The following is a 14,605-nucleotide window of genomic DNA, read 5'->3' on the forward strand; positions in this document are numbered from 1 at the left end:
CTTCTTATCCCTTAAACGGTAGAACCTCGCAGGCAAATTTGCCTGCAATTTTACCCGAATTTTAGCTTTCATCTATTTTTAGAAATATTAATGCTACTTTATCGCCGTTTTCAATAAAATGTGATCAGCTGATCAATATAGTTTCACCAAAAAAAATTTCAATCTTTGTGTAATATTATTTTTTAACCAATCATGTTTTTTCAATTTTTCTCTGATTATACTGTATATAGAAATTCATGCTCTAATACTACACATTTTTTATATTGCTGACACGTTAAAATGTCACTTAATGAAAATGAAGTATATGAAATACAAGTATATACAAGAAAATATCAAATAGGGATGTGTTTTACCTGTCAAAAGTGTTTATATTGTGGAAAAGACTTTACATTTGAAAATTGTCATTGTAATAAGTATGAAAAACCAACTAAAAATAACTGAACAGCCAAAGTACGTGGCTATAGAGGTTTGTGCTATGATGCAAGTAACGCTCAACCATTTTTAAAAGAATTTATGAAGAAAAGTAATCTTAAGTTTGGTTATGAAGTCAACCTGGCAACTTCCTTTTATTGTTCACTTTGTACAACTTGTAATAGTAAAATAAGCCGAGAAAATAATAAATTTGGAAAGGAAATAAAAAAAGAAAAAGATATCATAAAATCTGAAGTGAATCAAGTAACAGAATTACAGCTTCATATATCAATTAAAAATGGAAAAGAGATTTTACCATCTATTTTAGTCAACTGGTCTTTTAATGATATAAAATATAATGATCTTTCAACAAAAATTGAACAACTTGTCTCTGAACATATAGGATTAATCTTTAGTAATGAATATTTTTTGGCATATAAGGGTAGTTCAGAAGTTGGGGCAAAAACACTTTTAGATAATGAAATTACTTTTGAAGAATTTCTAAAAAATTATAAACGTTACATCTCTAATAATAAAAAAGTGATGATAATTGTAACTATGAAGGATAAGAAAAAAGATAAGAAAAAATGAAAATATAAAGTAAATTTTGGGTTCAATCTGAATTCTTAATTAATTATATGTTGTATTAATTTATAATACTTATTACAGTCAAAGCTCGTTATAGTGAATCTCGTTATAGTGAACATTAAGTAAAATCACGTTATAGTGACCTATTGATTTTTTTCTTTATAATTAATTTCTCTCGATATAGTGAATTTTCTTAATAAATCTCGTTATAGTGAAAAAAAGGGAAAAAATTACATAGTGGAACAGAAAGTTCACTATAATGAGCTTTGACTGTATATTATAATAAATAGAATGATAATTTGGAATTAGAAGTGACAAGCGAAGAAACAGAAGAAGAAGCACCAAAATCTAAATCAGTTAAAACTAAAAAAAAAGGTACAGCAATGAATAGAGTCCCAAAAGAAAGTAAACTTGATGAAAAGGATAAAATGATCAGTGAAATTATGATGCAATTAAAAGATAAATATGTTTGTAATCATTATAATCATAAACATTGTTTTGTAAAAGATGGTCATCATTTATTTTTATCAAATGTATCATTTTCGATGTGGGCTCAAGATATTGTAAGTATTTATTAAAATAATTACCATATTATATTATTTTATTATAACTAATAGAATTTTTTTATAGTTTAAAAATAATACAGATTTCAAAACACCTCCTAATTATGCAATTTTTAGCATGTTACATTCTGTTAAACCCACTTCTTATAACTCTAATAACAAAAATTCTTTAACAATTCCTAATGTAATTCAAAACTTTACAATAGAAGTTCCTTCTATGAAGGAATTTTTGGAAGAGTTGGATAGGAAATATGGTGCAAATAAATTTACATGTTATTTGCAAAAATTTGAGGAGGAGGAAATTCGGATTAACCAATTATTTAAATTATCTGATGCAGAGTATAATTTGATAGGTATATCAAAAATTAGTATTAGACAAACATTACGTGATGAGTCAAAGAAATTTGAATAGATTTACATTGTATTGCTTTGTAATTATTATAAATTTAGTAAATAATCATTTGAAATTTTGATAAAATAAATTTTCTGCATGTGATTATCAATTTCTTTGTATGTTTATCATGCATTGTATAAAAAAACTATTACATATAAATTGATTGTTGAAAATATTGTTTTGCCATATTGGAAGTAGTTTGAGATAATGCCACGAAAAATATATAAATAGAGTCATCACAATTATTAACAATATCTCTATATCTTTTTAGCCAACTTTTTAATACTGAAAATGCAGTTTCTATTGGATTTAAATTGGGTGAATACAGTGGTAAATAAAGTATCCTACACCCAAATTCTTCAACTGATTTTACCAAATCTTCATCATAATGAATACGAGCATTATCCATAATAAGTACACTATTTTCACCAGGATATGGATTCATCTGTGGTAACTTAAAAATAAATAAATAAATAATTTTTTTTTATATTAACAAAGATACAATAAATATTTTTATAAATAAATAATTACCACTTGTGTTATTATGAAAGTTCGAAATCTATCTTTATCACAACTACCTTCCATTATATCAGCCGCAATAAATCCATCAACTGTCAATGCAGGTAATATTGTGTAATGCTTGCCCTTATAAATACTACCTTTTTTTTTGCTCTACAATTTTTATAAGAATAACCATATAAATATGAAACGCTCCTTTCATTCTTAAACGTCTCATCAATAAAAATGAGTTGTTCTGCATTATATTCTATCCTTATTTGATACATAAAAAAATCACGTAATGTTTCATTCTGTTTATATGCTACTTTTTGCAACTTAATATAAATAAATTATAAATTAATAAATAATAATATAAAACTTAATTTCGTAATACATACTTTCTTTCTAGTAATACCACAATGTTGAAGAGAGCGGCATAATGTTGGTATTGAAACCAACTTTCCAGTTTTTATTTCCATTTCATAAATTAATTCATCTAAATAATAATCAACTTTTTCCTGAACAATATCTTGCAGTATCTATAAAATAATTTTTAATTAAAATTTTTAATACGAAGTACAGTATTTGTATTTGTTAATAGTAGTTGGTTTAACTGCATATCCTCTGATATAAATATCTTCCTTTTTCCTGACTTTCCGGTGAATAGATCATTAACACATCTCCATTTATCAAAAATTTTACAAATATTAGTAACCGTTATTTTACTGATGTATAACCTCTTAGCAATTTCTTTTGATTTATAACCTTCTTCATAACAATAGATAATACGCTATTTTAAATCTTCACTCAACATTTTACTGTAATATATTGTAAAATATATAATTAGATACAAATTTTATAATAATAAATTTTATAAAAGAATATTTTGAAACCTTTATTATGTAAAAATCTGAGAAAAAAGTAAAGATCACGAAAAATCACTTTTTTTAGATTGTAAAATCGCTAAGATTTCTGACAAATATGCTTACAATACCTTTGAAACTTCTATGCAAGTAAATTTCAAGTATATTTATTTGAAATAGAAAATAAAATCGCAGTGTTAAATAGTAAATTACAATAGTTATTTTTGACGTGAAAATAAAATATTGCAAAAATCGGCTTTTTGGTAGTACAAGTCCCATGATGCTGATTACATTTTTCTGAAAACGGCGATAATAAAAATTTTTTTCCAAATTGTTTTAATTTTATATTACGTGACTATGATCATCATTTTCTAATTTACATATTAGAACGTTTAGTTAATCATCGACCAAAAGTTTGCACTTTACATTAATAGCCATTTTTTAAAAAATTTTGCATATATTTTTGGCAAACTCACTGGGGTTTGATTATAACTCACCAAACCTTAATAATAAAATGCAGAGTAGTTTATGAGAAATAATTTTTATTATTTGAGTTTTTAAGATTTAAAAATAAGATTTTGAAATTATATAATAGCTTAAAAAAAGAATTATTTTCATAAAATTCATAAAAAAAGTGCAATGTAAATGTTATGAAAATTAACTAACTTTAAATGGAAAAAATAAAAACTAAACTTTGTTTTTAATTATCATCTTCCTTATATGTATGAAAATCTTTAAAACAATTACTTCTTTCCTTATTACAACATAAGGCTAAATCACATTTTATGCAATATAATTGTGATTGAGGTGGATTTTTTGCTGCTTTTTCTTGATTTTTTTTTATTAAATATTTACACTATACACAACTACTTTTTGTTTCTCTCCATTCAGGATAATGATCTTCTGGAAATAATCTTATTATAGGAAGCTCATATTTTGCTGTAACATATTGAGGATCAACATAAATAAACTTAAATTGATTTATTAATTCATCAACTTGATTTCGTATATGTAGTTTTTTTTCACTTTCTTTTAAACTTTCTTCAATTAAATCCCATACTATTTGTAATCTAAAATCCTTATGATTAATATTTGTATTAACTTTTTTTTAATATTAAATATGAATTAACTAATGCAGTATCTAAAAGCCACAAAAACAGTGGCATCTAAGTCCTTCATACTGGTAGCTGAGTTCTGTAATACCCTCGTAATTGATCAGCAATATCTACTTCACCCATGAAGTGGTTATAGTCATCAATTATAACAGGAATTGGTAAAGTTTTTTTGCTTAAAGTTCCAAAAATTGCTCAGATTTTAGCTGCATTTGTGCTTGTCTCTCGTGGTCGACATCGTACTCTTTCTATCTGATTTTCATTTTCATTATCAATCTGATGAATAGTAGAAAGCATCATCACTGAGCCATTATCCATCCACAAAATAGCTAATACATTGTTAACAACCACCCCAGAAAGTGTGTTCCAATCTAGTTTTTTATTTGCTTTAAGAACCTTTGGGAAATTAGCACTATTTGTACGAACAGTTCCACATGCTCCTATTTTTTTTTCACACAAGTATTTAAAAAGTTTAATACTAAAAAAATAATTATCCATATAGATATTGAATGATTTATCTTCTATTGGTAATTGAGATGTAAGGTAATATACTTCATTTTATACATGCCACCCAAATTATTTTGGACTGCCGTAATTATAAGTAAAATCCCAAATTCAATTATGGCATCCCAATTATTTTGGCACTTTACATAGTAAATTATATATAAACTGAATGAATTATGGCATCCCAAATTATAATTATGGCATCCCAAAATAATTTGGGCAGCATGTATACTTCATTTCCTACTTTACTTAAATCTGATACTTGCTGAATTTCTGGGTAGATTTGAATTCTGGAGGTAAAAATAAAGATGTATGTATAGCCAGCATCACAAAAAGAAAGAATTTTGTAACCTTTTGGAGTAGGTTTATTTTTAATTCTTACAATATGAGCACTTCTTCCAGAAAATCTTGCAATCATCTCATCAATAAAAACATTTGATGATGGTATACAAATTGTTTTGAAAACTGTTCGGATATAAGTTGCTAAAAGATTTACCTTTGAATACCAAAACTCAGGCGGAATAGTACAATCTGAAATGTACATGAAACGTTTAATTTAAATATATCAATAAACAGTTTTAATAAAATTTAATTAATTTAATAAAATTATTAAGATAATTAATAAAATTAAAATACCTGTTCAAAACAAGTTAAAGACATAAAAGTAGTAATTTTATGCTCAGGAAATTTACTATCCTTATTCCAATAATCTCAAATACTAGGTAATTTAAAAACACCAGCATATATTAATATTGCTGGGCAAATTTTAAATTCTTTCATTGTTAATTCTTTCCAATCACGCCTTTCTCCTGCATTCTTTACAAATGCATATTTATTTATATTTTTAACAATTATTTCTATTTATTCAAGAGAAAAAAAAGAGAAAATATAGAATGAGGTGATGGTGAAAGGAGGAAATCTCTAGATAAATTTATTTTAAATTCATGTAAATGTCTAACATGTTAAAAAGCATTAAAAGAAGGTGGAGGTGAAAGTTGCGCAATTTGTTTATTATTATTATTATCTCTTTCACTATTATTATTTCTACCTCTACCTCTACCTCTACCTCTTTTTCTTCCTTTTCCTTTACCTCTATTACTACCTCTGCCTTAGATATTCTCTTCATGAATTTTTTCAAAATTATCAGAATTTTGAATATTTTTTGCAAAATCAACAATAAACAAATCTTACTCGTCATATTCAATAGTATCCATGGTAAAAATAAAAAAAAATAAGTAAATATAGTGTTAGGAATAAAAAAAATGCAAAACTCTGAAAACTCCAAAATTCTGAGGTTTTGATCAGCATTTTTACAAATTAATTTTCAGCTTAATTTTTGCCAAACAGCCAGATTTTTAACTACAGTCAACTCTCTTTATAGTCACACATTTGGGAACATCCATATTTGGTAATTATAAAGAGATGTGACTTAAGGTTGCTTGCCGAAACCTAGGGGTTTAGGCAAGATGGCGTTTTGCCGAAAAGCGAAATTCTGCTGAAACTATATTAAAGTTATATTAAAAAACTGGCGAAATTTTGGAGAAAGGCGAAACTGCTGAAACTTATTATAAATGCCGAAACTGCTGAAACTCTGCCGAAACTATAACAAATCTATAGTAAAATTTTGATGAAACTAATCGTAGGATTTTGAAGAGGTTTAGACAAGCAACCTTAATAATGACTATATAAAAAATTTCTTATATTTGTATATCATAATTCCGGCCAAAAATTAACATAATTTTAGCCAGAATTATACTTAAAACTTTATTGTATCGTAACTTCGCCAATATTAATCGTAGAGAGATGATCTTACCGCCATTCGATTCGTCATGATGAGACGGTTCTAATGGTATAAATTACGTCGAAATCCAATCACTAGATTAATTTCCGAAATTAAAAAAATATTAATGGTTTTTGTGTAATAACTCTGTCAATATTGATCCTAGAAAGACGATCTTACTACCATTCGATTCGTCATGATGAGACGAATCTAATGGTATAAGATACATCGAAATCCAATCACTAGATCAATTTCCGAAATTAAAAAATATTAAATGGTTTTTAAGTAACAACTCCGTTAATATTGATCACAGAGAGATGAGCTTACCACCATTCGATTCGTCTCTATGAGGCGATTCCAACGAGCTATAAATCGTCTTTTTACAATCACTAGGTACCGAGAAATCTAGCAAAATGTTAAATGGCGCAGTAAACGTAAATCAAGAAATATTATAATGCCGATGTTTAACATTTTGTTGAATAACTTGATCGGAAAAGGATAAAACTACCACCATTCGATTCGTCTCAGTGAGACGATTCTAACAAGCTATGATACATCTTTGTACGATTATTAGATGCCAAGTTATTTAATATATTCTTTATATAACTGTGATTATAAACGGTTCTTTTTAATATAAGATTTTTGAGGATAGGTGTGATAGTGACTATAGATAGATTGTGACTATATAGGATAGATTTTAATAATAAAGTGTTTTGAACATTCAACTGGTGTGACTATATAGTAGAATGTGACTATAACGGGAGTGACTATAGAGGGAGTTGACTGTATGTATTATTTTCAGTTTAGTTTTTTATTTAATAAATTATCTGTTATGGCGCCATAATAAATAACTAAAATTCACATTTTCTAGTAATTTTTAAATGATGTAATACTGACATAATTATTTGTATATAGATATGTATTTTATTAGCTGAATATTATATGTATCGCATATGTGATAGCTGTACTAATTTATTTTAATTGTGCTACAAAAAATTTAATAGCGAAGGATGATAAAAAAATTGATTCTTCAGGTTTTGTTTAAACGTATTACAAAGGAATCTGGCTATTGGAAGTGGAATCCAGAAATTATAAACACTTGAAACCTTCTTATAAAATGAAAATAAGTATAGTACGTTTATATTATTTGGCTTTACAAAGAATTTTTGACAAAAAATAGTTGGAATCAAATAAAGATTTATTTTGACATTTCAGGTTCTTCTTAAATGTAAGTTATAAAGTTTTAAATAAGTTTAGTGTCAAAAAAATTCTTTATTGATAGAACTTCTTACCATTTAAAGGATTAGATAGGATTTTTAGAAATTATTAATAAACTAATTATTTCTTTATCTTTTTTAGGAGTTGACTTATGAGTTTCATCAGTATATTCTATTAAAAGCTTAAACAACATCCTTTAAATAAAGTGAAAGGAGTTTTATGGCTACAACTATTGGTAAGAAATATAATTTAAATTTTGTATCAGGTTTTGATTGTAATGACATTATCATTAATTTATCAACATACACATATGCTAAATGAATAATTTTATATTTCTTTGAAAGGGGTAAATGGGCTCTAATTTTGGAATCAAAAATCATGCAAATTGAATCATTAGATATATAAGGAGATATTTATGTTCAAATGCAAGAGTTTATGTCAAATTGATAGTAAATGTGTTGAGCGTATTTATTAAGGAACCAATGATTCAATCAATGCGATTTTTAACTTTTTGGATAGATCTCATTCTCTCCTTTCAAATAAATATAAATTCATTTTTCTAGCATGCATATATATTGAGTTATTTATGATTTTGCAACAGGAATTATAATGGATTTTAATTTATATGGAAGGTACATATTAAAATTCTTGAATTTATTTCAGATTCTAATAAAATTTATATTTTATTAAATATTTATTAGTTTGCAAGATTTAAAGTACGATTATTATGTGAGTTTTTAAATCTGCCAGTCATTTATATTAAAAAATTATGTAAAATGCATTAAATTAAAAGTTACTACTTGCAAAAATTGGTCAATAATAATTCAATTTGAATAAAACTTTGTATGATTAAAATTTAAAGTGCAATAAATTTATTTGCAATATTTAAGGTCATATTAATATGTAGAATTTTATGCAATGTCTTATAACGGCATTTTATATCATGTGATAAAATTAGAAAATGATCTGCAAATTAATGTGATAAATGAGAAAGCCCGCTATGCTTTATAAGACTAGGACTGACCAGCTGTAGATAACGCAAAACATTCCCAATTCTTGAAATCGGCCGGCAGAAGGCCCATTTACTATTTGAAAGTTGTATGTTGTATTGAAAAGAAGACTCTAATATCAGATGTTCATGGTCACGACTAAATTTCATGAACACTGCAAGCTGCCACCCTTCATTATCCCCATTCAACCCACTAAGGTAAGCTTTATCTAAATTCATACATAAAAGTAAAGAAAAACCGCTATACCTATCTCTAAAAAAATTTACTAAATAAAGGTAATAAAAAATATAAGAAAAATTATAAAATTGTAAAAATATATAAGTTCAGGTGCCATAACATCAAATTTTGTCTCTGTCCTTCTTCTTTTGAGTTGTATATGCACAGTCGAAGATAAAGTACAAGGTCTTTATCAAGCAAAGGTTGTTTAAAGAGAAACTAAATACAGTTAGTTCTACAATATCGGATAAAGGATGGACCAAATGTTATACCAAAAAAGCCATTAAAATTCTGTAATAGGTAGTCCGTTCTGTATGTTATCCCAAAATGGAAGTTTTCTTCTGAGTTGTAAATTATTTATTGTTGTACCAGCAATTTGCGAAAGGTATCCAGAAACATGTCAAGTTTATGACGTAATTTTATTCAAAAGGCTTCTGATGGTGTCTTAATCGGGAGTTATACAATTTAACAAATTAAAAACGCCAATGGGTGTAAGTAAATAATAGGCGTCAAAGGAGATGTAGAAGGAGGTAAAGGTGAGTATAGTTCGAAACATTTGAGTAGGCTAGTTAAAGTCTTCTAGAGATATTTTTGTGTGTGTGTTTATACCGTTGTAGAGCTGTCGCATGCTTCTTGATAGTCTGGTCAAATATCTTGAATAGCGAAGATCTGTTGGTGTAAAGTAAGTTGCTGTGGAAAAAATCCACAAAATCTTTGTTGCTTAGAAGTTTGTTGGTTGCTCTTTCTGTATCCAAGGTTTATATATTTCGCTTAAAAAAAAGAGCTTAGGCTGTTCTCATCTCGTCATTGTCCAAAGCTTGCTTATTCTAGGTGATACGCCTCTCCAGACCATCTTGAATCCAGAAATTCTATAAAGAGAAGGAAAACGCGTAAGATTAGAGAAAAAAAATACAGAAATAAAGTTTCTAACACTAAAATAAACCACAACAGGTTCTTTGCTGTTAAGACTTTGCTTGAAGTGTATGAATAAAATAAAAGTGTATAAGACTACTATAAGCGAAAATAATAAAAAAAATAATAAAAAATATTATTGAAAAAATTTGGTCCAGACGTTTAGCAGAAAAAGTTCTCCCATAATGTTTTTCTTGCTTTTAAAGACTAAAATAATATGAAATAGAGTTATATTTATACATATTTATATTATATATGGATAACATTAATGCAAATTATATGTTTAATTTTTTTAATAATTACAGATATTAAATTTAAATTATAGATATATTTAGTATATATGAGTAATATAGATATATAAATCTAATTGCTCTTTTAAGATAATCTCAATTTATAGTTCATAATACAATTAATTATATTAGTTTTTTATAAATCATATAAGATTTTTTATATATCTACCTTTTAAAATATTAGCTATACTCTTTATATATTTTAGTAATATATAAATAATATTATAAATAAAATTCAAAAATATTTTACAAAATTTTATTAAAATTACTTATTAATTTTTTACTAAATTAATTAATGTTACTAAAAATTAAATTTTCTTTTTTTATTTATAATTTTACATTTTAAAAATAAAAATGAAAAATCTATTTTAAAAAGCCTTTAAAAAATATATTATATATAATATAATTATGGTCCAGTGCAAAAATGTTGATACATGAATATCATTACCTAAATTGGTAGTATTACACAAAAATCAACAATCAAGTCATATGAGTATAACAATTATATAATAGATAAGAAACGTTCCCACCTTCAACTTTATTAACAAAAACACACCTTTTTTACTCCATGAATAACACAGAATACGACTAAATCTTTTTAACTAGTAACAAAAAAAAAGTGATTATTCACGCCCACCAATAATTTTTAGATATTTGACAATGCCAGGGACAACATCAAGACTTATCACTATGCAAGGAGGTTGCTACAGTTCTTATTATTAGGGAGGCAACAATTGCGCGCATGGTTGCTGAATATAATAAAAATGAGATCTTATCACAAAAAAACTATGGCCAACTAAAAAAAGAGCTTAAACTGCGATGTTGTTGAGCTTATACGCGGCTTTGTTATTTCTGCAAATATTTCCGATGCCCACTTTCAAAACATGTATTATGACAAAAACTTGAAGAAAATGGCCATATATTTCACAATGAATATTAGTACTTTGTATACCCCACCTTACCATTGTGAACTACAACCGATTAAGAGAGTTTAGTCTACTGTAAAAGGTGTAGTTGCTAGAGCCAGTCCTCATCCTAATCTTCTCGCTATTAGAGACAAATTATTGTATGCTTTTAAGGAAAAAGTTACCATTAAAGTTACAATTGGGTTTTGGAAAATATGTCTTAATAAGGCAAAAAAATATAAATATTTATGTGATGATATGAAAATGAAAATGAAGATTCCGAAATTGAAGAATTTGATGAATAATAAAAAATTTTATTTAAATTGAAAACTTTAATGAATTTACATTTAAATATGTCTTAAAACCGAAGTTATAAATAAAATAATTTAAAAAATTTACTTTAATTTTAAGAAAAAATTTTTTTATTAATAGCATATTGGTGTATCAACTTTTTTGCACCGGACCATAATATTAATATCCCTTGCAGCTAAATTTGCCTGCAATTTTATTTTTTTAATTAAAGACACTTTTAAATACCTTAAAATATTTTATTATATAAACCAATATTTTTGTAATAAATTCTATAGTATTTTTTAAATAAAAATTGAAAAAAAAAGTTCAATTTGATTAATGATTATTTAAAAGTAAATGATCAACAAATTATAACAAATAGTAGCTATTGAAATATCTTTTTATTCATTAATCCTAGAAATATAAAATTACTACCATTTAATGCGTCTTAATGAGAAGAATCTGATAAAACAAAATTATTCTTCTACAAATATTATGTGACAGAATAACTTATAAAATCTAAAAATTTATAAATTAATATAATTTTTTATTTATCAATTTTAGAGCTATGCTTTTATTACCATTAAATATGACTTAATAAGAGAAATCTAACAAATATAATTTCATCTTTTTATGATCACTACTCATTCACTAGATCATAAGATATTTTAAAAAATTCAAAATTTTTTAAAATTAATTTTAGCTCCTACAGTTTAAGGGATACACTATATATATTATAATTTTTTAAAATTCTTTAAAATTGCAAAGATCAAAAGTTATACATCTACCTGCTAAAAGTATTCAAATACTTCTAAAAAAATAACTATTAAATTACATTATTTTAATATTTAGTAATCAAAATTTAATGATTTATGATTTATTAATAAATTCATTTAATTAAGATATATATATTTAATTACAATATTTTTAAATTTGTAAATTTAATAAATCAGAAGTTATTATTAAATGTCTAAAAATAGTAAAAGTAACAATTCTAGAAATATAAAAATAATAGATATAATATATAAATCTAATAAATTATATATATTTTATTTTTTTAAAGAAAATGTTGTAAAATTTGTATATGTTAAACTTCTAAAAATAAATAATGAATTATTTGCATTTTACTGTTGAAAATATTATTTGGACAATATTTTGACAAATTTTGAAATTTTTTTTTCATAGAATAATCTTAAAAAATAGTTTGTTATTTATAATTAATTTGGTATTATTTTTTAAATAATATTTTTAAATCCTATTATTATTTATTTTAGAAAATACAAAAATTAAAAACAATTTAAAATGAAATGTCATTCTGTTTCAATTTTTTGTCTATTAAAAGATATTATACTAACATTCATACATTACCCTTCCAAAAGTATTTGGTTAACCAATAAATATTATATTTTATTAATAATAATTAATATTTAATTAGCTATTTATCTATTATTTTTAATACATACTTCAATTCGATATAGCATACTCTTAATTAAATTAATGTAAGTTACAGATGGAAATACTTTTTACTCTTCTTGTAATACTTTTTCAAGTTCATGAAAATTCTTTAGATGTGCAGAATATTTTCAAAGTCTTCATTCAAATTCATACTATAAATATTTAATAGGATTAAGATTCAAAAATTGGGAGGGCCAATCTGAAAGAACTTTAATTTTTTTCTGTACAATCCAATTTTTACTTTTCTTGCAATATAATCTAAAGTAATAATAGGATTTATAAATTGTTAAGATCTCAAGTTGCTTAGAATTTGCTAAAAAAATTGGATAAATCTTTCCTTTTTTAGCCAGAAATTTAATTTTTTAATTTAAAAACTGGCTAATATTATTATAGTTCTGGTTTTGAAGAAATACTTAGAGTTCATAGTAAAATTTTTTGGCTGGACCTTATCTATTTATATATTTTTCAGGATTCTGCAATAATCATAGCATTATTTGTGATGTTTTTATCAAATGATTTTCTGATACATGCATCATAATACAATAAAAATACATCCATTTTAATTGTCAGAATCAAAGGAATTTTTTCTTTAAAATAAATGATATTTAATATAATTGATTTAGAGAAAATCAAATTAAACTTGGCTAGATACTTTTGAAAGAATAGTATATGTATATAAAGATATATAAGTAAGCAGATTTTATGATCCATAATTTTTTAATATTTTAGGCACAACCAAATAAATTGTGTGATATGAACTCTAAGAAAAAGATGAAGGATTAAATTATAAAAGGAAAAAATTATACATGATGAATTCTGAAAAAAATGGTTAAATTATGGAAGGGGAAAATAAGTTTAATTAATAAAAGATATGGTATACAGTCAACCCTTATTATAATGAACTCTAGGTTCTAAACCTCAACTTCGCTATAAGGCTATAGTGAAGATTTTAAGAGATTTGATTGATTAATTCATTATAGCAAGGGGAAATTTATTATAGTTATCTGAAAAATTCACTATATCAAGGGTTCGCTATATCAAGCTCATTATAGATTTAATATGTAATACTAACAGTTTACATTGCTCTTATAACTATTAATGGCATAATAAATAAAAACTTAATAACAGTTCTGATAAAAATATTATTTATTATATGATGATTTATTATTGAAGTGATCATATTATTAAATATTAGTACTATGATCTGACACTGTAAGAATCAAAGAATCTTTAAATTTAATGTTGAAGGGTGAAACAAAGACAAACTCTAAAAAAGAAAGATTGGTAAGTAAAAAACACTCCTTATTATAAAATAAATAAATAAATAATTTGATAATTTAAACTTTGACAAATTGGCTGTCAATATATCTTGTTGGTTTGTAATAAACTAATAAATAATAATGGCTGATAAGCAAAGACTAGTAAATAGGTTAACCCATTATTGATGGTAAAATATCTATTCATCATTTTACATGTTACTTATATTGAAATTCTTTTTATTATACCTTTTTTGTCATCTTTCACATTATGATAAAAATTCATATGACTTTCGTAAACAATTGTTCAATTTATTGTATACATTTTCAATTTATTTT

At 24.9% G+C, this 14,605-nt stretch overlaps 2 protein-coding genes across 4 annotated transcripts; one reads left to right on the forward strand and one right to left on the reverse strand.

Moving 5' to 3' along the window:
- Nucleotides 1-513: 513 nt before the first annotated feature.
- OCT59_026737 (uncharacterized protein) lies at nt 514-1,974 on the forward strand (the record flags this gene model as incomplete). Of its 3 annotated transcripts, XM_066143398.1 has the most annotated exons (3): nt 514-963; nt 1,290-1,562; nt 1,630-1,974. In XM_066143398.1, 3 exons carry the CDS (start codon nt 514-516, stop codon nt 1,972-1,974), a joined length of 1,068 nt encoding a protein of 355 aa, XP_065992922.1. The 3 variants fall into 3 exon arrangements, with proteins under 3 accessions (XP_065992922.1, XP_065992923.1, XP_065992921.1); XM_066143399.1 differs by lacking the exon at nt 1,630-1,974 and having other exon boundaries at nt 1,290-1,577; XM_066143397.1 differs by lacking the exons at nt 1,290-1,562; nt 1,630-1,974 and having other exon boundaries at nt 514-1,002.
- Nucleotides 1,975-4,173: 2,199 nt separating this feature from the next.
- OCT59_026738 (uncharacterized protein) lies at nt 4,174-5,477 on the reverse strand (the record flags this gene model as incomplete). The annotated part of the gene is made up of 3 exons (XM_066143400.1): nt 4,174-4,395; nt 4,673-4,869; nt 5,183-5,477. The coding sequence occupies 3 exons, from the start codon at nt 5,475-5,477 to the stop codon at nt 4,174-4,176; spliced, it is 714 nt and encodes a 237-aa protein (XP_065992924.1).
- Between the last annotated feature and the right edge of the window lie 9,128 nt (nt 5,478-14,605).

The sequence above is a fragment of the Rhizophagus irregularis genome, chromosome 6 (assembly GCF_026210795.1).
Source record: "Rhizophagus irregularis chromosome 6, complete sequence".
NCBI classification, from domain to species: Eukaryota; Fungi; Glomeromycota; class Glomeromycetes; order Glomerales; family Glomeraceae; genus Rhizophagus; species Rhizophagus irregularis.